General features: G+C 42.9%; 2 protein-coding genes across 2 annotated transcripts; one reads left to right on the forward strand and one right to left on the reverse strand.

Annotated features, from left to right (window-relative positions):
- Nucleotides 1-759: 759 nt before the first annotated feature.
- Nucleotides 760-1,062, forward strand: LOC308088944 (small ribosomal subunit protein eS24-like; the record flags this gene model as incomplete). Its single annotated transcript, XM_080433525.1, has 1 exon — nt 760-1,062. One exon carries the CDS (start codon nt 760-762, stop codon nt 1,060-1,062), a length of 303 nt encoding a protein of 100 aa, XP_080289651.1.
- A 2,431-nt stretch (nt 1,063-3,493) lies between these two features.
- LOC308087977 (tricarboxylate transport protein B, mitochondrial) lies at nt 3,494-27,336 on the reverse strand. The gene is made up of 9 exons (XM_080432250.1): nt 26,904-27,336; nt 16,992-17,102; nt 15,191-15,290; nt 9,603-9,741; nt 9,065-9,149; nt 8,846-8,950; nt 8,349-8,464; nt 7,704-7,777; nt 3,494-6,324 (listed from the first exon to the last, which is right to left on the reverse strand). The coding sequence occupies exons 1-9, from the start codon at nt 27,013-27,015 to the stop codon at nt 6,210-6,212; spliced, it is 957 nt and encodes a 318-aa protein (XP_080288376.1). The 5' UTR covers nt 27,016-27,336; the 3' UTR covers nt 3,494-6,209.
- Between the last annotated feature and the right edge of the window lie 334 nt (nt 27,337-27,670).

Raw genomic sequence — 27,670 nt, forward strand, 5'->3', positions numbered from 1 at the left:
TGCTTCAATAAGAAAGGAAAAGAAGAAGATGATGATGAGGAAGAAGTTAACCAAAACAATTGCACTTTAGGTTTATAAGTAAATACAGTGTTGTTTTCTAATGGACTCTTACATCTCCAAATCAGAATATCAAATTCAGCACCAGGGACAGCGGCGCTTTCAGTGGAGCCGATATTCAATTGTCTAAAAGCAGATGTGACTTATATTCATTGGATTGCCTTCTGAGGGCAGCATTCAGTTTGAGTGGGAGTCAGGGTGGGAGGCGGGTTCAATGGAATTTTGAATTTAGCAGCAGAAGCCATATTGCATCAGCTCTGCTCCAGCTTTTATCCAATAAGCATTTACAACTCTCCCTGGGTTTACCAAATATGGACATATAACCACCACTTGACAAATGTATGCTCCATAGTACAACATTGTCAAAGATCTATAGGTTAAAAACACGTTGTGGTGCGACACATGTTTAGCCTGTGGATGCATTCTTTTGGCAAGTGACATCCTATTCCTCACACAATGGAGTTTAATTTAACTTCTATTGAAAACTAGTTGTCAACACTGCTGAACACAAAGTCTGGCTGGGGCTGCTATGGGGATCAATTTACCATATTAGGGACATCAACAGGCTCAACTTCCTTGCTTGGGCAACCCAACCCATCAGCTTTGTGGATTGGCCAAACTTTGCATGATGTTTGTGCCACTGAATCAATATAAGTGGTAGAGCACACAGAATGACACCATTCCGTTACACAACAATCATAGATGAGTGACACAGTGACGGTCAGGACCCGAAAGTTTGTGACAAACCGGCTGCTTCAAAGGAAGCAAATGGTCATCGATGTCCTCCATCCAGGCAAGTCCACAGTCCCCAAGACTGAGATCAGGGAGAAGCTTGCCAAGATGTACAAGACCACTCCTGATGTGGTGTTCGTCTTTGGCTTCAGCACCCAATTCGGTGGAGGAAAGACTACAGGTTTCGCCATGGTGTACGACTCCCTAGACTACGCCAAGAAGAACGAGCCCAAACACAGACAAGCTGCTGTTTCCGTGGGAGACAAAGTCTAGTCATTTGGAGGGGGTCAGGGATGATCAGATTGATGTCCTCAACACAGTGTCTTTATGCTGGAGGAAGTTGACCCCAGTGACAACTGGAAGAGGAGAATGTCACCTTGATGTTCCATCCAATCCCACTGCCACACAGCTGTGCTGATATATCATCTACATGTTCATCTGGGGGGGTTATACATATGACACAAAAAAGTACTATATGTACTTTATGCATTTGATGTCGACACCACAGATGATTCAAGCCCAAGGTTTCTGGAATTGTTCCAGAGGCGAGGTACGGCCACTCTGTGTCTTCGGGAAGGTCATGTATATTCATGGAGGATGCACCCATGTGACTGGATACTATAATGACATGTACGAGTTGTACATGTCATTATAATCGGGACAAAGAGGTTGGTATTTGGGGGCGGAGCATCCTACTGTGACAACATCATCAGAGTGTTTGACACAGAGACAAACTGCTGGCCGAGCACACCTTCTGCACAGCTTCTTTCAGACTTCCTCAGGTTGATGATATACACACCATCGCTTTTTCTCTTGTAGACGTACTGCTTCATCTGAAAGTCCATGTTGGTTCCTCCCAGGTGGAGCTTAAAAGTGTGTGTGTGTGTGTGTGTGTGTGTGTGTGTGTGTGTGTGTGTGTGTGTGTGTGTGTGTGTGTGTGTGTGTGTGTGTGTGTGTGTGTGTGTGTGTGTGTGTGTGTGTGTGTGTGTGTGTGTGTGTGTGTGTGTGTGTGTGTGTGTGTGTGTGTGTGTGTGTGTGTGTGTGTGTGTGTGTAGGTCATAGGCCAAAGGCACTTACTTATCCCTAAACGCCATTGCTTCAATAAGACAAGATGATGAGGAAGAAGTTAACAAAAAAAAATGCACTTTAGGTAAAAGCAAATAGTTTTCGTAATATATACATCTCCAAATTTGAATCAAATTCAGCACCACGGACAGCAGCGCTTTCACTGGAGCCGATATTCAATTGTTTAAAAAGACACTTTGAAACATTGTCACAGCAAACAGCAGTGATCTGAACTGGTCTTCACTACAGCATGACTGTGCTTCATTGGGAGAAAGAGTATCCAAACTATTGAAGAAGAGAATGACTCAAGAACAATTACATTACTTTCCCTTCACTGGTCCTTAGTGGATCCCGGGGGAGAAGGGGGATGGGGCGGAGCAGTGTATGGCTATTGGCTACTGTAAAAGAAAGACAACAATCTCTGTGATGAGGATACGGGAGAGAGAAAGCCTCAGTTGACTAACGGTATGGGAACCATCTTCTATTGAGGTCTGAGTTAAAAGTTTTACCCCTGAGTCTTTATTGTGTCAAAGCTCATCAGGTCATTCAGCTCATTAGTTGATTAGTTGAAGATGATTTTCCCTTACTTCTTCTCTCACTGAGACAGGGAGGAGGCGGAGGATGTTATTGTATGTGCAATGAAGGGAAGACAGGGTTGAACGACAGTCCGGTGTGGGACTCTTCACATAAAGCTCTATTGTACAGTTGTAAAGAGAGGAAAGGCCTCTGTCACCAGTGTATCTCTATGTAGAGGGAGCACAGAGAGGGAGAGGAGTGTATCTGTGGGTGTACACACACACACACACACACACACACACACACACACACACACACACACACACACACACACACACACACACACACACACACACACACAGACAGAGACAGACAGACAGACAGACAGACAGACAGACGTGTGTGCCCACATAAGAGAGAGAGAGGGGAGAGAGGAGAGAGACAGAGAGGGGAAAACAGAGGGATGGGGCTAATATTAACCCAATCCTAATTTCTGCTGAGGAATGCTAACAGATCCATACATTGTTGATCGCATTGGTGCAGCACCCCCTCTAGTGTTCAGGGTAAGATTGCACAGTGCAGCTCTGCAGTTTCTCCACTGTCCCACTTGTCAAGCTATGTGCTGGTTTGTTCTGAAAGCATCTTATCATCATGTTTTCATTCTAGTTCCTCTCGCTAGCTACGTAGCCGTCGTGCAGACCCTGCCCTGTCTCCCCTCGCCCATGCTTCACTTGTGTCCATCCAGCTGCCTCTAACTTGTACCGAAGTCCATACTGTCCAGTCTCCTCACCTCCAGTTCAGTTCATCTTCAGCAGAGCACAGTACATTCCATTTGACAACAAACATCGGAGGCACAATGGATCTGGATGAGAGAGAGAGATGGATGGACGGACGGACGGACGGACGGACAGTAGAATTGCCCCATATGAACATCGGCCAAGTAAGGAACAAAGAGCTCCCTGTCCAAAGCTTCCCCTACTGTACCTGCCCCCGCAGCCCCCCCCCCACCCCTTGATCTGTCTCAATGTGATCGCATGTAACCAAGAGCGCAGAGCAACAGAGGAAAGAGGGAGGATAAAAGCAACAAGTAGACAAACATTGTTCATGTTTACAGTCGCTTCAAGTTTAATGAGTTTTGAACCACACCCCCATTCCCATTCCCACCCCCACAGCACAATGAGTTGGAGAAGGGGGATGGTGTTATTGCACAAGCACTGTCATAAACAACCCACAGAGTATCATAAATAATACAGTACTACACATACTGGACATAAGTTAACTTCAGTTTGCTTTATCCATGACAGCCTGCCTTTGTTTTGGCAGTGGGGAGCACAAGGCATTTTCATTTCGGCCACCCAGACAGACAGCAACAGTAAATACAAAATAATTATGCATTTAGTTTCAAATCATCATTTTTTTTTACATCATATTCATTACAGCACATGTACAGTATAGCTTCAGACTGTTCTCACGTTACACTATTACTATGGCACAAGGACACGCATGGCACATCAAGTAGTTATTTAAAATGGCAAGGTTTGGAAGAAACTTAAGCATGATTTGTTTTGATAATAATCAAATAAAAGGCACAGCGTGGGGCAACAGTAAAACAAAAATGAAGAAAAAAATTAAACATCCCCGAAACATTGCACCAAATCATCAGCAACAAAAAAAACATGGATTTTTTGCCCAGACTCACAACATAAGCCTAATGTATACGTACAGTACATGTCTCGCACAAAAAAATGGCAGATCTAAAAGCTTGTCGTGCTGCAACAGCTTGTCGATCACTATTTTTGGTAAGAAACACTCAGTACACAGAGCAAATCAGACGATAGGCTTCTGGAATGCATGGAATGGATGTGGAATTGAAGATTGAAGTGCTGAATCTCCATGTGGAGCTTTCACACCAGGGTTCTATATGAAGGAACCAATCAGCCAGTGGCAGGGTGACATTGATAAGTGGGATGCGGATATAACCTGAGAGATGGTAGCAACAGTGTATTTTAGTGTTTTAAATAGATACATTTAACATGTAAGAGCCCCATCAGAGCTCAATTAAGGCAAAACAGCATCTACAGTTATTTATTTTTTATCATAGTAAGGTTATAATCCCGGTAAGTATAATAACTCTGATTAAGACACCTGGATTAAACTTTCGGTTCATTTGTAAATATCATTGTCTGGTTTATTTTATTTGACTGTATATGTGCATGGGTCAGAAAGGTCACGCAAGAAGTTGACACAGATAAGGTGCCATTGTATTTGCACAGAAATGACAACGTGGCCAATGGTGCAGCCAGAAGCCTTTCCAGTAAAGAATACCAACAGAGATTTGACCTGGGTCGCATTACATCACATCATGCTCTCACATTACTAAATACATCTGTGTAAACATAGGTAATTTAGAGAAATAATGATATTTCAAACTAAATGCTTTAATGGAATCATCACCGTAACCTGATTATTTACAGAGATTGTGTGCATGTAAATGTTTTCCATGACAGGATAAGATGATGAGGGCTGAGATCAAAATTTGAATCTGACTCAATGTTCTGGGGTCATTTACAATCACAGTGAAAGACAGTAAGTCCATTATTGTCCTAAATCAAAATTAACACTGTTTTTTCACCAAAACCTGTTTAAAAATGTTTTTATCACTGCACATGTCAACAGTAAATGGTCTCTCAACTGTATTATAATGATATTCATTATTCACCTCTCAATAAATACTTTTACCACATCTCCCCATATAATTTAAACCATAAAATAATAAACTTTTTCTCTTGATAAAATCTTTAGACTAGTCTTCCAGTCCAGTCCACTCTTTGAACAGTAGTAGTACAATGGGCTTGGCATCTCGCACAGGAATCAAACATTACACATTTACAACTGGTGGTAGCTAGTAAACTAAACTCTAATCTGCATCATATAAAAATAACTGGCATATCATAAAAACAATACCGTTGTTTTAAAAGGCTTCGTTACGGAAGTTATGGTTGTTAATGTGGCTGTAAACTGCAACCTGGCTCCTCTGACCAGATCTCATGTCTCTCACGTTAGACAGCGAGTTTAACTCAGAATGTGGCATGACACCTGCACACCGGCAGGAAACATCATTATAACATCTGTGAATGATTGAAAATAACAGAATCCCTGTTCTTCAGTTAATGCGGTCTTGCGGAGGCACAAGGTGTATGGTTTTGGTGTCAGGTGCCTTAATGCGCCGACACCGACAAACACACAACAGCAACTCTGCCCAGACTAGGAGCCCTATTTTAGGGGAAAAGGCAAACTGGCATGAAGTGCAGTTAATGGCGTGGCAAATGGGGTGTGACGAAGAACAAAAGAATGGTCTAGCAGCGCAGTGGCGAGGTTGGTTGAATTAGGCCGACTAAATTGGTCAGTGGGTGTTACCGGTTGACCTGGTCCAAGCAGGCGGACGGCATAAATCGTGGGCCTCATTGACAGCAAAATTGCAGTGTACACTCCTCCCACAGATCATGGCGAGACCCCAAAATACCAAACACCCTCAGGCAAGGAAAATGATGCCACTGCGCCTCAGGAAATTTGCCTGTCCACTATGCAACCTCATACCAGCATGCATACCCTAAAATATTAACAATTATATTTTTCTTATGTACAAATTATGTTGGGCTCCTGCCTAGAAGCTAGTTGACATCCTGTGTAGCATGTAACATTGTACCAAGACACTGATCTGTCTTTTACCCGTCCACCCCACCCCCACCCCCACCCCCAGAGGATATGGTAATGTTTACAGAGAGGAACACTGAACTTGGATATGTGACAGAGGGCTAGGAGGCAGAGCTGCCGGCATCTCAGTCTGTCGTCCAGACAGTATTCAGAGCTTTCACCACCTCCTCGTAGATGATGAAGACTATGGCCACATCCAGGCACACACGGCCCAGCCGAGGAACTGTTCCCTTATAGAAACTATAGAGAGAGAGACAGAGAGGGAGAGAGAGATGAGTATAGAACCTTTCTGTATTCAAGAACGACAGTATAACACCAGAAAATAATGACTAAAATGATTTTATGAATCACTGACAGCTTACTTGTTGAAATGTCTATTTGTGATTCACAGACTGTTGTCACATATTTAGCAATTGACTTTAATTGGTAGGCTATGATCATCATTTGCTTCATTACCGATGACATAATACTAAAGGCTCTATCTATACTGACCAGGAATGGAGCTGATATCACTGTCCACACAATCATTTTCATTGGTTTCCAGTTTGCAAATGAGATGGGCTAGGCTAGAGATGGTCTACTGTTGTAGGTTATCACAGATAGCATACTCGGGGCGGCCATAGCTGAGTGGTTAGTGAGCCCGCCTAGGGAGCCAGAGGCCCTGGTTGCCCCAGGTACGATTCCAGGCCACGCCAGCATATGTGTCGATGAAATGAAATTTGTCCCTGAGCAAGACTCTTAACCCCTAATTGCTCACAGGCCCTCATTGGAAACAAGCCCGCAAGAACTTTCATGAACGTCCTGTTAAAAGGAATTATCCTTACTCCACTGCTTTATAAGGCAACACTGAACTATCATTCAAAGGTGCTTTTACAGTTTTTTCTCATATGGTAAATCCTGCATTACAACGTAATTCACATTCACCCATTGACACACCGATGTCGGATGAAACCATGCAAGGCCCCAGCCTGCTCATTGGGGGCAGTTAGGGGTTCAGTGTCTTGCTCAAGGACACTTTGATACTTAGCCAGGAGGAGCCGGGAATCGAACCTTGAACCTTCGGATTCCAAGACGGCCGCTCTACCTCCTGAGCCACTCCACTGCTTGTTCAGTAAATGTGTACTTGAAACTGATCTCATCAGTTTCAAGTAGCACTGGGGCGGCACCTGTAAGCAGGGAGTGTTGGGCGGGAGGAGTAGCACGAAAGCTCTTTGTCCTCCCGGTGGGGGCTCCTCACTGGTAGGTGAGTCAGTAGGATACAACACAGAAATGTGTGTGGGGAGGAATCAATTGACATAATGACTAAATTGGGGAGGAAAAGCGGTAAAAAGCACAAACCAAAAAAAATTAAAGAAACTATTGGTGATACAATCACAACAAGAGTAGAACTGCAACTCTAACTGTTCACACTTGATGTCTTAAATGTGACTTCAATTTTGTTTTTTATATAATGTTGATAGTGTTATTCAGGCCAATTTGAAGACTTTCCATACACTGCAACAAAATACATTTGTACAGGAGGAGGAGTACAAGTTTGAGGCTTGCCGTGTAGACCGATCTCCTGAAATAAAATGAAATGTAAACTAATCTACACAGTATAAGTATGGAGATGTACTCACGCTGCTAAGCCCTCGTGTCGCATGATTTTCACAGCACAGTCCCATGTACTCTTGTATTTATGTGCCTGAAGACCCTTTAAAAGAGAGGGAACAGTATACATCAATTGTCACTGGGTGATAGAGGTAAGAGAACAGAGCTGCATTTTACAAAGCTTAACGATACTTTTATCAAGATCTTACAACTTCAAACAACTGGAGAAAAAGCTTTACTACAAGCAACCAGTGGTGGAAGAAGTACTCACATTTGTTACTTAAGTAAAAGTATCAATACTGCAATGTAGAAATACTCTGTTACAAGTAAAAGTCTGGTATTCAAAATGTACTTGAGTAAAAGTATAAAAGTTTTGGCAACAAAATATACTTAAAGTACCAAAAGGTAAAGTACTCATTATGCAGAATGTCCCATTTCACACGTTTTAAAAATAATAAATAAAAATAATCGAAATCCACGAAGTAACTAGTAACTAAAGTTTTCAAATAATTGTAGTGGATTAAAAAGGACAATATTTGCCTCTGAGATGTATAGAGGAGTAGAAGTAAAAGTATTGAAAATTGGAAATACTAATAGTAAAGTAAAAAATACATCAAAATGAGACAATAAGAAAATAAACAAAAACAAAGCCAGGCCATGCACGTGCTCTCTACCTGCATCCTCGTCTTGATGACATCCATGGGAGTGTTTCCAAACACACTGGCAGCTCCGGCTATGGCTCCAAATGTTCCAGTCAGTATGGGGTTAATAGCTTTGTTGGGGTTATCGCCTGGGGGGAGAATACATGTAGACTAGAGGTGAGGAAGCGCCATGGTCATCATGGCGTGATGGTTGCACGATCACTGCAAGGTCTGACGCTTAACACTGATCCTGATGACATTTGAACCAGTCAGGCAAACATGGTGTTGTAAGAAAAGAGACAATATGTTTATTGGTACAAGGCCAGTATTTCTCAACTCTGACCCTGGGTAACCCAGACTACTGTAATTTTATAATTGACCACTAGAGGTCAGGACTGACAAGAAAATAAACCACTTTTCCAATACAGTACATCATTCTGATCTTGAGTGTGTGTGCTCATTGTATGTTTCAAATTAAACATGGTAATATCCATTCTCAGGCGCTCACACACATAAACGCACACACTTACCTTTGTACCAGTTCCTGAGCGACGTCATCACGTAGAAACGGATGGCCTGGTTAGAGCCTTGTTTGAGGACGGTGGCTGTGAGGCCCTGATACGTCCCTCTCAGACCTAGACAGGTTGGAAAGGACAAAATGTTAAGCTAGCTTGTACCCATATCGTTTAAATTGCATGGCTATGAACTGTGAACTCTTAATGTGAACAGTAGATGGCACTGTGCCTTACCTTGGGTTCTGACTATCTCTCTAACTCCATGGAAGAAACCCTTGTATTTGGGGTTGGCTGATGTCTGGTCGTGGATGAACTTGACCTTGGGTGATAAAACGAAGGACAAGTTAACCCTTTAGTACAAAACTTAGAAGGGGGAGAGCTTGTTGACAGTGAGATACCAGACCAAACAACATTTGATAGCGCTTCCTGTTTTGAAGTCTGCCTATCTGTCTCACAACAGGCTAAAGAAAAATATCTGAACATAGAAGGTTAAACTTGACTACATAGACTGCAAAATAAACAATTCCAACAACAGACAAAATAACAGGGTGTAACTGAGGTGCATCAGTGTCAAATAAAGTCAACAGGAGCTCCTGGGTTTGTGCTAAACGCTGGTCAAAGAATAATAAGCAATAATAAGCAAGTACAAAAATAAAAAACAATGCTAACCACAGAGAATAGAATAAGCAGCAGCTGTTCAGGTTAAACGCCTGCCGTATAAACCTGCAGGTCAATAAATATGACTACAATGCAGCGGGTAATACTAGTGTACCTTAACAGTTTCCATAGGGCACACCACTAGTACAGCCTCCATCACCCCAGCTCCAAGCCCACACAGCAGGCCTTTGGTGCTATCTAAACGACCGTTCTCATCCCTGGCATGGTTACTGAGAGCCTCAAACACTCCAAACCTGACAAAGACAACGGAGACAACAGGGGATTAGTACATTGGACAAGATAATACTGGACATAAAATACTGGATACTTTTACGTAGCAGTACTGACTTTTATGCCAGACGGCTTTGAATCTGTTCCTCGTTATCACTGTGGGAATGCACAAATAAATAAGAGATAAATAAATACATCTTTTTCATTTCGGCTGGTCTTTCACAAATCTGTATGATAGAGTGTAGTAATACAATAAAACTACAGTACCACATCTTGAGTGGTTGGAGGTATAGTTGCTCTACTCTTCTATTGATACATTTAGACCCTGGTGTTGGGTAGGACGCCTACCTAATGTCAATAAACATATTTGAAGCAGGGGTAGGTCACCTAGTAATTTACAATGACAATAAAGATTTTTGAAGCAGGGGGCACGCCAGATTGGACGCGGACATAAAACATAAGCATTGTCGCTTTAAGCCTGAATGGTTATGACACTGCTCTTATATTATAAATGCAGGTTAATGTAGTGGAATTGTAAAACTGCTTCCTCCAAATTAGTCTCATCTCAATGACCTTCATCAGGCCTGATGAAGAAACTTTGTTTTTATATAAAATAAGAAATAAGATTAATAAATGTGAAGAGTGTGGGCTCTACTACCGCCATGATATATTACACCTGAAATGCATTCGATAGCGACAAAGACAAAGTGCGAGCAAATGAAAGAGTGCCAAAGAGCAGGACATCATCACGTTGCATTGAGTCAGCAGAAACAGGTTGGCAGGAAGGACTATTTCAATAGAACGCACCACAGCATCCTCTCCATTACCCACTGCATAGAAAACTGCTTTGTTGTCACGGTAAAAAAAAAAGGTCTTACACTCATAAATTGGATCAGATCTTTGTATCAAACTGCTCGTTGTGCATACATAACATGGCAGCATCTTTCACCTTGCGTCCTGCAACAGGCTTGTCCCTTATTAAAGTGCCCCAATAAAGTGCAGAGTTATAAACAGATCCCCAGCAACTGCTGCCATGGAAGCCAGCCCACGCAGTGCACCTCAAGAAGGGGAGAGAGAGTGCATCTGTGTGTGTGTGTGTGCGTGCGTGCATGTATGTGTGTGTGCTTTTTAAGCATCACTGTAATCAGTCAGAAAACGCTGTGCCTGTATGTCCTTCACAAGAAAGGCTATTTATAGATGGAATTCAATTGTGGTGATTGAAGGAGTGAGCGCACGATGAGGAGGAAGAGGAGGAGAAGGAAAGAGGAGGAAAACTGGAGAGGGAAGACAGGCACTTGCCATTGATGGATGTTTTGTTTTCCTGTGCGTGTCTGCCTTACATCTGGACCACTGTCCAACTGCCATGCTCATATTTCTTACACAATGTCTTTCATACACAGTAAAATGGAACTGTGGATGCAACGCGTTGTGAGCTTGCAGATCTGCTATTTTCGACACCGTCATACGACGGAGCATATATTACGCATTTGGACATAAAAAAAAAAAACTTGCAGTGGTCAGAATTACCCCCAAGGGTCCATTTCTACACTCTGAGCGTTCGTGTACAGTCAGGCAGCGTGTTTATCTCCATTTCATGCTCTCTTTTGGACTGTTAATTAACATTCCACATCGGTTGCTCTGTCTTCATGTGGGTTTGGTCTGTTTATTTGAATGACAGGCACCCCGCAATTAGACAACTCCCACGGCAGAAATAAGCTAACCCTTTTAGTGGCACAACCCCCCTGATTCCAAACGAAAACATGAGAAACAACCCATGAAAAATCCAAAATAATACTTGTAATTTTCGATTTCAAGTACTCTTCTATGACTGAGTTGAAGTGCGATGAGGTGGCATCGCACGTCATCGCCAACGAACACTGCTCATTAGAAAGACAGCGGAGAGCAAACCCGCTGCTGTCAGGCTCTGGTCACCACGGAGACCATGGAACACTGAACGGAACTCCATTAGGACACTTTCTTACGTGTCCTTATTTGAGAAGGAGACAGGAGAGGAAAGAAGGGAATAAGAGAAGTAGAGAATTGGCCTTAACAAATAGGGAAGACAATACAACCCTAAGGTCAAAACGAATCCTCCATAATATCAATGTCCTAACATATATATATATACTGTATATATATATATATATATATATATTTATTTATTTTTAATTGATCAATCAATTTATCTGAAGAATTGATTGAGGAGGACCAAACAGGATCATATGAGTTTGGGAAGACAGGTGTAAATAGAGAGGGATGTGTGTGTGTGTGTGTGTGTGTGTGTGTGTGTGTGTGTGTGTGTGTGTGTGTGTGTGTGTGTGTGTGTGTGTGTGTGTGTGTGTGTGTGTGTGTGTGTGTGTGTGTGTGTGTGTGTGTGTGTGTGTGTGTGTGTGTGTGTGTGTGTGTGAGAAAGAAAGAAAGAAAGAGAGAACGCGTTGTGAGTTTCATTGCACAGCTAAGTATAAATCAGGCTATTGGAGAAAAAGGTCATCGGCTCGCCCAGCTCCTTTGTCTGTCCCACTTCTGACTCCTCAATAACCTCCCCTCTCCTTCAAACATCCACAGCCTGACTGCATGGTGCTCCAACGCAGAGCCACACATGCACCCCGGCCCCGCACACACAGGCAATCAGTTAATGGGATGGGGAAGGAGGAGGAGAAGTGGACGAAAGATGGGGGTGGGGAACACGAGTGGTGCCAGGCACCCATGACCAACAATCTAGAGTACAGTACCCTAGCCTAGGCCTAGAATACAGTTTGTTTATAAAATAAAGTTGTATAATATGTTACTAACATTTACAGACTATGTTCCATAATGTGCAGGCAGCATGCAGGAACACTCTTTCAGCAGACTAAAACGTTTTTGGTCATATGATAGATACAATACATTGTACATTGTGTCACATTGTGACGCACTGTGAGCTTGTAGATAAGATCGTTTTGCCGAATGTCAGCCCCACAATAGGGCAGCTGTGGTTCATGTGGAAAAGGTATCAGAGCCCTAATGAGCGTTTTGAAAGATGAAATAGTAAAATAGTAATAATCATTCATAGGCTTGATGTAGAATGAATTTAGACCGCATTTACGCAATTTAAAACGTGATCTGTTCCTGGATATCTTATCTGAATGAGTAAGAAATGCATGTCGAGGAGGTGTAAATGCACGCTGCAATCAGTATCTAGTCGCATCTGCCAGATCACATCTGGAGGTACTGTCACACTGTGATTGGACCTTGGAGCACCTCAATCACCTCTTGGAGCACCTCAATCAAAGTCAGCCAGGTGTATTCATTCATTTTCAGGATTATACTGTACATCCAGATCACATTTGAATGCAATGTGTATATGGGCTCTTTGACTATGGCAATAAATAGGGCTAATAACTATAGATTTATTTTTCTTAGCGATTATTCTATTGAATACTTTTTCGATTAGTCGAACAATAATAATAATATTTTTTTATATATCACAGATGTTTTATATTTGAATATATTGATCAGTCTGATTAACTGCATACCTTATTTCATACTGTGTTGTAGAATGGTGTCGTGCAAAAATATAGAAATTAGCCCATATACAGTACAAGGTCACAACATGTTGCATTATGAGCTTGTATTATCAGCTATTTTCACAATTGTTCTACTTTGAAAATAAATGAATAATAATAATTAATTTCCCCCCCAAAATAGGTTATTTGATTTAAATCGATATGTTTTTATTATTCATTAAAGTAATTAGTTTGATTAACTGTAGCATACTCGCCAATTCTATTTTTTTATGTGCTACATCTTGGCTGTTGCCTCCATTTCTGTTACATAGTCGATATTTTATTTTACTGCAACACCACTATCCTTTTATTTACAATTGTTCATAGACTGCATCATAGTTAGGTGTATGATTTCAGTAGCTTGCACCCATATGCTGGAAAGGCAAGCTCTGCCCTAGTGACGAAGAAAGACAGAGAAGGAGCACAAAAATGGAGACAGCAAGACGGTAAAAAAACAGGGATGATATTAGGACGGATACAGGACTGTCCATCTACCAATGCTATCTCCATCTGTCCACCCCAATACGGTTGTCATCTTTCTATTCTTTTTTTATTCACTTGTCAACAATCTTTTTTGGATTAAAAAATAACCCCAGATAAGCCCCTCCTTCATGCATGTTAGCTGTCAGCTGCAGACCAATGACGTCGACAAGGCTTAAGGTCAACACCTCTGTATATATGCCTCTGTCACATATCTTCAGTGACACACACACACACACACACACACACGCACACACACACACGCACACACACGCACACACACGCACACACACACAGAAGCACAACCTTTATGGTTCACTCCTGGAAGTGTTGGCTGAGACTGAAACCACAACACACACATACAGTATATACACGTGCACACACACACACACACACACACACACACACACACACACACACACACACACACACACACACACACACACACACACACACACACACACACACACACACACACACACACACGGAGTATACACACAATCCTCCTCTTTGTGTCTCTTGTCTGAGGTTGAGTGGCAGCTCTGTTCCGCCTGGCTAGGCCTGTCGCTCCACTCAACCCGCTAGCACAACACACACACACACACACACACACACACACACACACACACACACACACACACACACACACACACACACACACACACACACACACACACACACTCACACTGGCAGCAAAACAAAGCAAACGTAAAGGGAGAGTCCAAGAAAACGTCCCTAATTGGAGAACGGAGATTCTGGCAATAAAATGCATCATGTGTGTGTGCATGTGTGTTACTGTACTGTATGTGTGCGTGAGAGACGGAGCCTGGTGCATGTGTGTCTGTGGCTGTGTGCGAGAAACGTGCGTGCTGAGTCTGGGGATAAATGTCAGAGCTGTGAAAGAATAACATAATTACCCAGAAGGGTAGGCTGGCATTTATGCCGTACATTGTGGGTAATGGACTAGAATAATTGGAGTTAGGAGATCCAGGTAGTCACACTGAGCCGAGAACACTCACTCTATTTAAGCTTTTACTGCTTACAAACTGTATGTAGAGGGAGGTGTGTGTGTGTGTGTGTGTGTGTGTGTGTGTGTGTGTGTGTGTGTGTGTGTGTGTGTGTGTGTGTGTGTGTGTGTGTGTGTGTGTGTGTGTGTGTGTGTGTGTGTGTGTGTGTGTGTGTGTGTGTGTGTGTGTGTGAGTGTGTGTGTGTCCAGTCAAATGATGAGTAGTTTAATTCAAACAATAATTCAATTCCCTTTAGATTATTACAATACAAATGTACAATTGTGACATTTGTAGAAACTGTAAGTTAAACCAAAACCTATTTTCCTATCAGGGTCTCTAGGGCAGAATGATAATTCAAAAAAGAGGGTCCATGGCACCAAATACAAGTCAATGTACAGTAGGGGTCCGTGACATGAAGAGTGTTCCGCTGCGTCACATACCTGACAGCTGATTTGGGTATGGATCCATACACCAGTGAGCTCAGTCCTCTGTACAGGCCTCTGACGCCATGACTCTGGACCGTCTGTTTCACACAGTCATCTGGACAACAAACATATTACATCATATCATCACTGTCGGCAGGGCTGTCACGATTATGACATTTTACATGACCATTAATTGTCACTCAAATAATTACGATTAACGATTCAATTGTGTTTCTGTCGTTGAACACTGGAACATATGAATAGAAATGACATTTCTGTTTGGCTTTTAGGCTTAGAGGTTGCACAGGGCAGATATGACAAATAACCTAAATATGCAAAGAAATGACTGACATAATTTAATAAATGTATACTTTAAAAAAAAACATTAATAGGGGAAATAGCCGATCTACAAGCTCACAACGCGTCGCATCGCTTTGTGAGCTTGTAGATCTGCTATTTCCACCACGATTATGACAAATATGCAAAAATGATTGTGATTATCTCAAATGATTGCGATTAGGCGGAAACGTTGCACTGTATTGTCCAAAAGCAGTACTTTGTCTGTGTTCCAATGGATCCAATGTAGTTATTATTTAGTCACAAAAAGCTCTCTTTTCACAAAAAGCTCTCTTTTCATTGGTTAAATATTCATAAAACCTACAGACAGACTTATCCACTTCCATCCTGGTGTCCCTAATTTGGGCATGTCATTATGGGCTCAAATGTTAACAAGAAATACTCACAAAGCGTCGTATAAATTGTATAAATAAATAGGCTTTAATTTATGAAGGTGGAGATGCAAGGTTTCTGCCCCTCAGCAACGATATCATACCTACACAAACATATGATGTCACCATATACTGTAGAATGCACAGACAAACCAATACGACAGGGACACACAGCAACAACAAGCATCTTAAAGGGCTCTGGTCCAATACTCCGCGTTCTGCTAGCTAACCAGATAGACCACCGAGAGGAGAAAGCAACAGCTGTCTGTAGCCTAATTAGCACGGTATCTCCACCCGGGAGTAACAGACTGTGTGTATGTGAATGTGTGCCTATGCATGTGCATGTGCATGTGCGCGTGCATGTGGGTCTGATCTCAGTCATATAAACACGATAAACATGCAGGGTGACAGCCTGCCAGAATCCATAATGCACCAGGGGATGATAGGTAATGAGATGATAGTGAGTTCCAGACAGACAGACAGACAGACAGACAGACAGACAGACAGACAGGTAGGTAGGTAGGTAGGTAGGTAGGTAGGTAGGTAGGTAGGTAGGTAGGTAGGTAGGTAGGTAGGTAGGTAGGTAGGTAGACAGTCATACTCACAGACATACTCACAGACAGACAGACAGACAGACAGACAGACAGACAGACAGACAGACAGACAGACAGACAGACAGACAGACAGACAGACAGACAGACAGACAGACAGACAGACAGACAGACAGACAGACAGACACCCAGACAGACAGACAGACAGACAGACAGACAGACAGACAGACAGACAGACAGACAGACAGACAGACAGACAGACAGACAGACAGACAGACAGACAGACAGACAGATAGACAGACAGACAGACAGACAGACAGACAGACAGACAGACAGACAGACAGACAGACAGACAGACAGACATTCAAATAGGTAGACAGACAGACAGACAGACAGACAGACAGACAGACAGACAGACAGACAGACAGACAGACAGACAGACAGACAGACAGACAGACAGACAGAGAGACAGACAGACAGACAGACAGAGAGACAGACAGACAGAGAGACAGACAGACAGACATATACAGTACTTACTAATTCCCCTAAATTTTGGCGCGCCGCCGGCCTTCTCGTCCAGCTGTAACTGGGTCTTGACGTACTCTGTGGGGAAGGTGATGCAGATCTCGATGCCACCTGCGATGCCACCTGGGGAGAAGCACAGGGCAACAAATCAAATCTTTGTCAGCGGCTGACCGGGATCCATTGATGTGATGTGTAATGTGTTCTAAAAAAAAGGCCTAAATCAAACCCCATCCAATATGAGCATTTTCATTTTGGGGGGAAACAACAACATCTAATATGATCTTGTCATCTTCTCAGACTGGAGGCAACGTTAATGTACTTTATGAACTTGAATCTCAAGGAGGTGCCATTACATCATGGAGCATTGCATCGTGGATCATTAAAACCACTGCACTAATGGCTATCACCCATAAACGTTAAACATTGATGCGGTGAGAGGAATAGTAATTGGCCGGGCGGAGATAAATCATGAACGCGGCCGGAGACAAACTAGACAGTCCGACTGCACTGGGTGTGTGAAATACTGTAGAGGAGCAGGCAAATATAGACAGAAAAGATAGATGCTGTGTCAGAAATCACAGAGTTCTTAACTGTTACTGTAGCTTATTTTAAACCATACCATTATCCTGTGATTAAAGCAGCAGAAATACATTGAATGATGTTGGGTGTTGTTTTTTAAGACCTACATACTAGGACAAGTATCTCTACACACAGTCAAATCCTTAGTTAATTTAGCTCTGAGAGAGTGTACAAATGGAACCAAAGGGAAGGGTCCCTTTTGGTTCCATTTGGAAATTAACACTCAGCATTTTTTCAGTGCAGAAGCCACACTACAGATAATAGGAATGAGTCACGAGCCAAGGTAGAGTCTGGGGAGAGGAGACAGGACGACAGAATGGACGTTAATTAAATTATGTGCTCTGCCCTCGGGGAGGGGCTCCATTACCCAGGCCAAAACCCTTCCATTAGCTCAATGACATACACACACGGCAAGATGCCATGTAGTAACAAACGCGCACACACACACACGCAGGCACACACACACATGCACGCACGCACGCACGCACGCACGCACGCACACACACACACACACACACACACACACACACACACACACACACACACACACACACACACACACACACACACACACACACACACACACACACACACACACACACACACACACACACACACACACACACACACACACACACACACACACACACACACACACACACACACACACACACACACACACACACACACACACACACACACACACAGGAAGGCAATCAGAGCCCTGAATGATGACCAAACTCCCAGGTCAAACACTGGCATCTTTTTACAGAGCACACACAGCCCACACAGCCTTTATGTCCTTCTTTTTGTGACCCCCTGCATATGTTGTACTTTGAACATAACTCTACTAGTGTGTATATACAGGACTCAATCTCTCTGACACTTCACTCAAGCTAGCAGCTATATTTAACCAATGAATGACTTACACAATACAGATAAGGTGGTACTTTTACTGGCTGGGAATCGACCAACAAAGCAAGGAATGTGAGGCCTGAGATAAAGTGATATTGTTTTCAATGCAATTGTAGAAAGCTGAGTCATGGGCCTCTCTCTATCTCTCTCTCGCACACACACACACACACACACACACACACACACACACACACACACACACACACACACACACACACACACACACACACACACACACACACACACACACACACACACACACACACACACACACACACACACACACTTTGATCTAATTCCACTAATCCCATGTGGAGTAATAAGTGAATGTTACCCGGCTAGGACAGATCACATGGGCTTTACAACACTACACATTCAAACCACACTGATCCCAGCTCTGTGGGTCAGTGTGTCTCAGGCAGGCAGCGTGGTACAATGCACCTCATTCATCTCCCTCAGCCGAGACAGCAATGCATCTGAAACTGTGCTGCCTGCGGAGGCCAAAGCAGTGGTCCGCTAAGCACTGTGGGACGTGGCTACATGGGAAGACAGGGCTCAGGATCAATTCTTATTAGATGCACAACACTGAGTACTAGGCTTCTACTGAGGTTGTTTGTCTTCTAGTACATTACAAATGAGCACGCACGCACACGCACACACACACACGCACACACAGTACACAGTACACAGTACACAGTACACAGTACACAGTACACACACACACACACACACACATCTTTAGAGATGGATTCTTAAATGGTTCCAGTAAAGGACCCAAAGACAGATAAGATACGAGAGAAAATGACCATTCATCTTCATCCACACAACGGTGCCCTCCACTGCTACTTCTCTCCCCACACCCGCCTCCATCTCTCCTCATCTCCAACCAATCACAGCACCAGTCACAAAATCGATGCATTCACATATGTTTTTTGGCACTTTGCTATTACAGGAAAAGAGCGCAGAAACGGAATTGTCACTGCTGGGGGATATTATAGCGGGCCCGAGGTAGCAATCAAATACAGTGTTATTACTGCCGAAATCGAAGCCTGCTGCGTGACAATGGCACCTTCCTTCCTTCCTTACTAAGCAGCTCAAAAGAAAGAAAGTGTCTTCTTTTCTAATTCAGTCTGAGAGACAGACGTAGAGACCAATTTAATGTACTGTGCAAAGACACCGACGTGTCGCTGCACGCTAGTCTCTCCTCTCTCTGCCCACTTCAGATTTATAGTTTAATCAACAGCTCCCGCAATTCCCAGCTGGGCCCCTGATCCAGTCACAGCCACTCAGTTTGCATGTGCGCGCACACACACACACACACACACACACACACACACACACACACACACACACACACACACACACACAAAAAATACAAAATCTTTGTAAGTGACAGAAGGTAGGGGAAGGTAAACTGGCAGAGCTACAGAGACGAAACAGGTTCTGATGAGCAGCTATCACATCTGCTCTCAGTGAAGAAACATCCAATTAATGTGCTTATTAGTTACAACTAGAAGCTTATACAGTAAAATCCTCAGTGTTTATTTAAATCTGATTTAGAAATCTACTTCCTGGTGTAAATGAGTTTTAATGAACGGTCTGAAATGGCCAACAGCATGCACAGTTAAAGGTAGGGTAAGTGATATTTTTTGGTTAAAACAAAAAGTATTTTGTTAAAAGGTTAAAATACTATATTCTGATAGTAATCATTGCTATAGAGTGTTTTTTCAGTAACAGATGTCTCCCTGTCTCTCCAGCTCTTTAATAAACAGAAAATACATTTTTCGGTAGGTGTCAAAATCTCAGCCAATCAGGAGAAAGTACCCATGTTTAAGCTTAATTTGTATAGTGTTCCAGTTCCAATTTTGCATGCTCATTTCTTAGTGTCATCACTTCCAATTTCACTTGTTTAATCTGTATCCTGATTGAGTTCTCTGTCCTGGTTGGATAAAATTGGAAATGAAACTGAAACTGAAACGAAAATGCATTTTCTGTTTAATAAAGAGGTGGAGAGACAAGGAGACTCCTAATACTGAACAAACACTCTATAGCAATGAGTACTATCAGAATATAGAGCTATTTAACAATTATTTTAACCAAAGAAAATCACTTACCCTATACCTTTAATCAGGTGTCTCATTGAAATTGTTGTTTGATGCTAAAGTTAACTTCCAACACTGGATATTTGTGAACTACTGTACGTAATATTGGAAAGAGTGCGTGCGTGCGTGCGTGCGTGCGTGCGTGCGTGCGTGCGTGCGTGCGTGCGTGCGTGCGTGCGTGCGTGCGTGCGTACGTGCGTGCTTGTATGTGTTTGTGTGTGTGTGCGTGCGTGTGTGTGTGTGTGTGTTACTACATGTTATCTTGGCGTGTGTGTGTGTGTGTCATTGAGCTAATGGAAGGACTGGCAACTTCTAGAGATTGACTTGCATACTTTTAAAAAACGGAATACAATGATATTGCTCATAGTGTGAGAATATGCTCTGGCAGGTTATAAGCAATAAGCATAAAATAAAATGATGTCCACTTTATTGATTTCAGCATAACAAAAACAGTAAAAACAGCACATAAGGGTATTATGGTCTTCTGCCAAATGTTCCTTTTGGAAATAAGGATTAATAATTGACCTCCTTATTCCAGGATTAAACTCAGGATATGAAAAATCTATCAAAACGCTTAACGAGAGAATTGCAACCGTGTGTGCATGCCAGCTAATTAATAAGCAGTTTCTTTAATTGAATGTATCCATTATTCATCTGAATGTTCCTTATTTAGACAATTAGCTCTTTTCTCTGGAGAGACAAGGATACTGCCGAAAATTGGAGCAGGAGATGACGTGATCATTATATCCATATCGACGATCCAAATGGGAAACGTAGCCAGAGGACTACTGTACATCAAACATGAGGTAGTCTATTAATAGAGGCTTAATATTTATGTTTGCCTTGCACAAAAAGATCAAAGGAATTATTCATCTGTCATCTGGCCTTTCAGGGGCATTCGCTGTCCAAAACACTGTTTCCTGATGCTGCTGCACTAATGTTTAATTACATCAGGGATGTCAATGAATTTTACATGGACACTGGTTTTATGCAAACTACATGTGCTACATGGTGATGGCATTCATTTGCAAATGTATTTGAAATGTGTTGTCGTGTGTTATACTGTTGCAGGTGTGTAATAAGAGAGACTCGGAGAGAGTCATGTTAACTTTTATGGATATGACAACTTTAATACTACTCCTAGTAGACCTTTATTTATCCAAGTAAATCCTGTTGAGACACAAGATCTAATTTCTGAGGGAGCTCTGTCCAAGATAGCAGCAGCAATACAGTGTTGTAACAACATAATACCAAACATTAAAAGTGAAATTAAAAGCAAAATTAAAGTTGAACAAATAACATAAAACAAACTTTAAAAGCTAGTACCTATAGCAGACATATGGTAGAAGAAGCTCACAATAGCCAAATTCAAGAATTCAGAAGAATTTCTGAAATAATCTGCCTCCAAACCATTCACTACATTTGGCTTATCTGGCTTTCACGTTTCAATTTCAATGTTACCGGGTGTGAATTGTTACATTTTGGGACACACTCTTGGGTTACGTCACAGACGTGACATGCCCTTATATGGAGGCTGCTTCAAAACCGGATTTTCAGGCTTCAAAACCGGATTTTCAGGCTGCAAAGTGGCCTTAAAATCTAGTATTTTTTAAATAACTGCCTGCAGGTCATTCCAATCTGCAGGGGTAACGCACATAAAAGCTTGTATGCTGAGCTCAGTTTGAGCCTCTTACTGTCCGTCCCGACGGACAGGACAGTAATAGGCTGTCGTTTGAACACGGACAATACTTAGGCCTACTTGTTTTGTGTTAGATATACCCGCAAAGGTAAGAGGGAAGCAGACCAAGGATAGACTTAAATAATATGAAATTGAAATACATTAAATTAATATGTGCCAATGAGTGAGTCTACACAAGGCCAATGAAGGCCACCCTACTCAGGTGCAACAGTGAGAGCTTTTTAGGTTACAGCCTGGTAAACCCCCCTCCCTCCGGAAATCTCATTTGCATTTGATTTCAGGAAGGAGGTCTGGGATTGCTCAGGGAGTAAAGCTGCCCGGTCCGCTGCGTGTTAGAACCCATCAGTGGCTGCTAGGGGCGGGATCATCCAATCACCTGCCTAGTAGCTTGAACAAAATGAAACGCCGTCTGTCATCGATTCTGCGACCGAAGTCTCAGATGGAAGTAGGCTGTGAAACAAAATGTGTGTCGCAAGCTTCTTCCATTTGACGGAGTCAGGTTACATTGAATTGCCTTGTTGTCAAAATGTGCAATACAAATAAACGTGCATTGTCTTGCCTTACGTCAGAGCAACATGGTACACAGTATCCAGCCTGTGATAAACCTCAGAGCATAGTGGTGGTGCACAGTATATCCAGCCAGTGCATCTGTTTGGCAGAGGCCTGAATGTACAACAGATCACCATAATCAAGAAGAGGGAAGAACGTAGCCTAAATTAGTTTTTTCCTGGCAACAAAGAAAAGCAGGAGTTGTTTCTAAAAAGAAAACCAAGCCTGAGCTTTAGCTTCTTTTCTAACCAAACTAAATACTAACTACTAACTAACTACACTGTAAAATTCTTAATTTAACTTTACTCTCAGAGTTACAAATAAATATACATGAACACTGAGGATTTGACTGTGTGCTGTCCACTGTGGCATTAAATGTCAAGTATAAGCCACTATTGAATTAAACTGCAGTTAGTTTGATTCTGTAGACCACCATAGATAGACACATGTTACACTGTTGTGCCAACAGCTCACTGGCAACGTGAGTAGAGGAATGGAGGTGTGGGGCCAGGCCAAGTGAGCAGAGGTTTGTGTAAGTGGACGTCTGGTCCAATGCCATGCAGTGTGGCGTGTATGAAGGCAAATACAGTGAGCCAACAGGGAGGAAGTGCACACTTTGACAAGCCACCCGCGTCTGAAAGGAGACTCAGAAAATGTAACTGACTGCCCGAGGCAGGACAGAGAGAGAGAGAGAGAGAGCGAGAGCTAGAGAACGAGAGAGCGAGAGCGAGAGAGCGAGAATTGGGGTAGATGCTCTCTCTCTCTCTCGCTTGACCCCCCTCCCTCCCCTCTCTGAGGCCCTTTCTGTGACCCACGTCTCTCTCTCTCTCTCTCTCTCTCTCTCATGAACAGGCAGGCTTCTACACAATACATAAAGGACCGACACAACAGTGAAGGAATGCACAAATACAAGCATGCAGAAAATCAGGACCAGAGACCCGTTAACCCCCCCCCCCCCGCGGGGGATATGCATAGAGCTGTTCTCTTCTTCCACGTCCAACTGACAAAAATCTGAGCAGAGGTCATACAACTCAAACTATACAACCCGAATAGCCTCAGAATAAAAACTGGTCCTCCTGCCATCGTCTAAGTGCTTTTTAAAGAAATGTCAGACCTCTCTCCTCCATTAAGGGCAGGCCTCCCCACTGCTTGCTGTCTGCTCAGTGCTCACAGCCTTTGGGTACGGAGAGGAGTTTGACTTGAGACCTCCACCCTTCCTTTGCCTTTTTGTTTGGATATTTATTTTCTTCTCACATTTCTCACTCCAATATGCCAGAGGTGTCCTTCCACAGCCCCGCGTTCCACCAGCTGAGCCTTTAGCAAGAACACACGGATAATAATGTCCTAGTCCCACCTGCGTACCACAGCGCAATAGGATACGTACCAGGATATGTACTTAAGGTGTGAAATATTAGAAACAATGGGGTGGGGGTACAGGGAAGTAACAAATTACAAGAACAAGTACGCCATTACAAACACATAGAAACCAGCTTCCATTAAAGCTTGACGAATAGGTCCATCTCATCACACACAAACAAACATACATCACTCACAGACACACACACACCAAACGATGCTGCCAAATATAAGAGATAAATGGAAAGCAGCGTCAGAGCACTAGGAGAGATGTCAGTGTGAGTGCTGTTAGGATTTATGGACGGCCAGACAGTGTCTGCAGGGGTTTTGTATGCTGGCACAGTAAACAGCTGGCTGCGTGTCTGATGGCCAGCACCTCAGGGCAGATACTAAAGGCCAGTTGTACCTCATTGCCCCGATAGCTGAGTCATCTGAGCAGAGCTCAGGTCCAAAGGCCATTCTAGATGTACCGTCTTTGAAACCAAAAGACAGGCGCTGCTGCAAATGCGAATATGCGTGATTGCGCACACACACACACACACACACACACACACACACACACACACACACACACACACACACACACACACACACACACACACACACACACACACACACACACACACACACACACACACACACTTTATAACCCCTAGGAGCCTGTAAGACATCAATACTCCCTTACAGCAGGGAGTTTGGGTGGGTTAAGGTAGGGAGAGCCAAGCAGGGTGACAGCAATAATGCAGTTGTTGCAAAACAGGACAGACCACACAGAGACATGCTGAGTGAGAGAGAGGGAGAGAGAGGGACAGACGCGTCACGGGACAGACAGAAAGAGAGAGAGACAGAGATTGCAGAACATTTTCCTGTGAATCTGGTTAGTGGGTGTGACGGGGGGAGGGGGTTGAGGTCACACCATGGTGGCTCCATGTCTCTTCATCAGTGGCTGAGCTGATAGGAGGACATGAGTAGGAGGTGGTTGATGACAACATGACATGAGTTCTGATTAGAAGACCTTGTGTCGAAACGTTAATCTACAAATAAAGCCTTGACTGGGACCTTCTTGTAAAGTTACAGTGTGCAGACTTCTATTATTTCTTTTTAACATGATGACATCTACCTTATATTTGGAATTGTAAAAAAAAAAGAAAAAAGCTGGAGGCTGCAAAATGATCAATATTTAAACCACACTAACCAGTTTTGTGTTTTTTCCATTATTTCACTCGAATCTGCCTGAAGAAGTTCCTTGACCAAAACGTATTTAACCTATTAAATTGTACCTTACATTGAGCAAGTCCAGACAGTGTGCAGATGTCCTTAATTCCTTAAATTATTGTATTTGATTTGTTTTCATAATATTGCTTGATGCACTGTTTCTCTGGGCTACAGTGCTACTGTAGAATTAGCTTACAGGGGTCACTGCTTGACAGACGGCTGAAAAGATAGACCCATGCTGTCAATAAAGTACCCTATAGCTGTCAATCAATATACAGCCACAATAGCTGTCAATAACATACAACCATAATTTAAGAGCAGCCCTGAGAAACCCCTTCACCAATTAGACCTGCTGATCATGTGACCACCGCAGAGCCTGGTGGGGTGGAATGTCAAGGCCAAGCAGGGTGGGCAAGAGTTCCGGGTGCTCAGCGGGGATAAGCCACTAAATCACTGAATCAAAATGATGCCCCTGTGCCTGAGTATCCTTTGGGCATCACTCCAACCTAATGGTATTATGTAAAACTGCACCGTCGTGGGTGATCTTTAGATTAGTGTGATCATATCAGAATCATATCAATGTAGATCTATGGTCTTCATGGCAGTTTGAGGCTACCGGTGCCTGCTTGGCGGCAGGGAGAGATGGAGAGATGAAGGAACAAGAAATGCAGTCCCTTCTTGGGCAGGGCTATTAGCCTATATGCATTACAACTCAACCACTTCTAAAGTAGGGACTATACAGTAACAGTATATGACATCAACATGTTGTGAATTTAAGTTAAATGCAAGCAGTAGTACTGTAGCAGTGATGATTCCTGCAATGCCAGTGCCTGCGGTTTCATTTTGGTCCCTCTTTTACTAACCCAAGTCCATTGTGACAAGGCAGCCTGCACCTCATGTTGAACTCCACTAATTTGATGCTTGTTGCCAGTCACGACCCAAAGTGGAGACTGAAACATGTTATTTGACACAGAGAAAAATAGCCCTTAAAAGCTTAGACTAAATGTAAGCCCAAATTTATAAAATACAGAAATGTAACCCCCATATAATATGAGTTGTGCTTGTGTTCCTAAAATTCTAATGTTGTACAACTGCAAGAACTGTGGGGCAGGCTATGGTCAATACTTGTACTATATAATAGAACAGAACAGAACAGAACATTAATAACAATGTATAACACGTGATTTAGTTTAGTTCTTTGGGAATCCAAGTGGGCGTTAAAAACAAAAAAAACATTTTTTTTCCTTTTAGAGCGTCATCGTCCAACAATACCCACAACAGTGACACAAACCACCACCATGTCTCCAGACTACCTGTTGTAGGTAGGCTATTATAACGCACTTAAATGCCGCCACGCAACGCAATAAACTGTGGGAAAGGACGGAACGAGAGCAAAAATACGTTCATTGTTGCATATCCTTGTAGTAGTTGTAATGTGTTGTTTATAAAAGGTGCGCATGTAGCCTACGAAAAGTACAACTTCCTTATTCGCGTGACAAATAAACTTACCTGCCAGAATCGCCTTTCCCGGGTGAGTTAATTTGGCTTTTCCTCCCGGAGCTGCAGCCGCTAGACACCGCGGTCTGTGAAAGGGACTGATGAATGTGCTGCGTCCTTGCATTTTAACTCAAAACTAGACTAAACTAAACACAAAGCCGCGTGTTTTAAAGTCGACTTTAAGTCTATTTCACAAAAAGACCACAGCGCGCAACAAATGGGAGACACTTGGTCAGCTGTCAGACTCCTGTCAGATGTTGATCACCGACACTGACGTGTCCGGATAGTTAGTACTACTAGACTGATGTGAATCTACAGCCAGGGCAGCCACCAGCGGTTATAAAGCTGGATGTTCAACTACAGCAGGACAGAGTGAGAGAGAGAGAGAGAGAGAGAGGTTGAACTACAGCAGGAGAGAGAGAGAGAGTGAGAGTGAGAGTGAGAGAGAGGGGTTGAACTACAGCTGGAGAGAGAGAGAGAGGAGACTGGTCACTGTTGTTGCACACCAGGATAAGGGCGGGGCGCAGTCTCTATCGCTGTCGCCCTGTCGCCTCTCTCTCTACCAACCAAACCCTCTTTGGCAAAGCTGCCGTGTGTAGCGCGCTATGAATAAATGTCATTAAATCACAAAATGAAATCGGAACATTTTCTTGCATCATTACTTTATTATATATTACTATTTTTTTTAGCAACCAACCACACCTTTTGGTGGAGGAGATATCTTTAAAAAAAAAAAAAAAAAAAAAGAGCAGCAGGCTCTCACAAAGGTGATCCATCAA

Source organism: Gymnoscopelus braueri (assembly GCF_963280865.1).
Source record: "Gymnoscopelus braueri genome assembly, chromosome: 7".
NCBI classification, from domain to species: domain Eukaryota; kingdom Metazoa; phylum Chordata; class Actinopteri; order Myctophiformes; family Myctophidae; genus Gymnoscopelus; species Gymnoscopelus braueri.

Coding starts and splice junctions, on each gene's coding strand:
- LOC308087977 (XM_080432250.1), bottom strand. CDS start 27,015: ATGCAAGGACGCAGCACATTCATCAGTCCCTTTCACAGACCGCGGTGT. Junction 15,291..16,991: donor GCCAAAATTTAGGGGAATTA/GTAAGTACTGTA, acceptor TTTGTTGTCCAG/ATGACTGTGTGAAACAGACG. Junction 9,150..9,602: donor GCCCTATGGAAACTGTTAAG/GTACACTAGTAT, acceptor TTATCACCCAAG/GTCAAGTTCATCCACGACCA.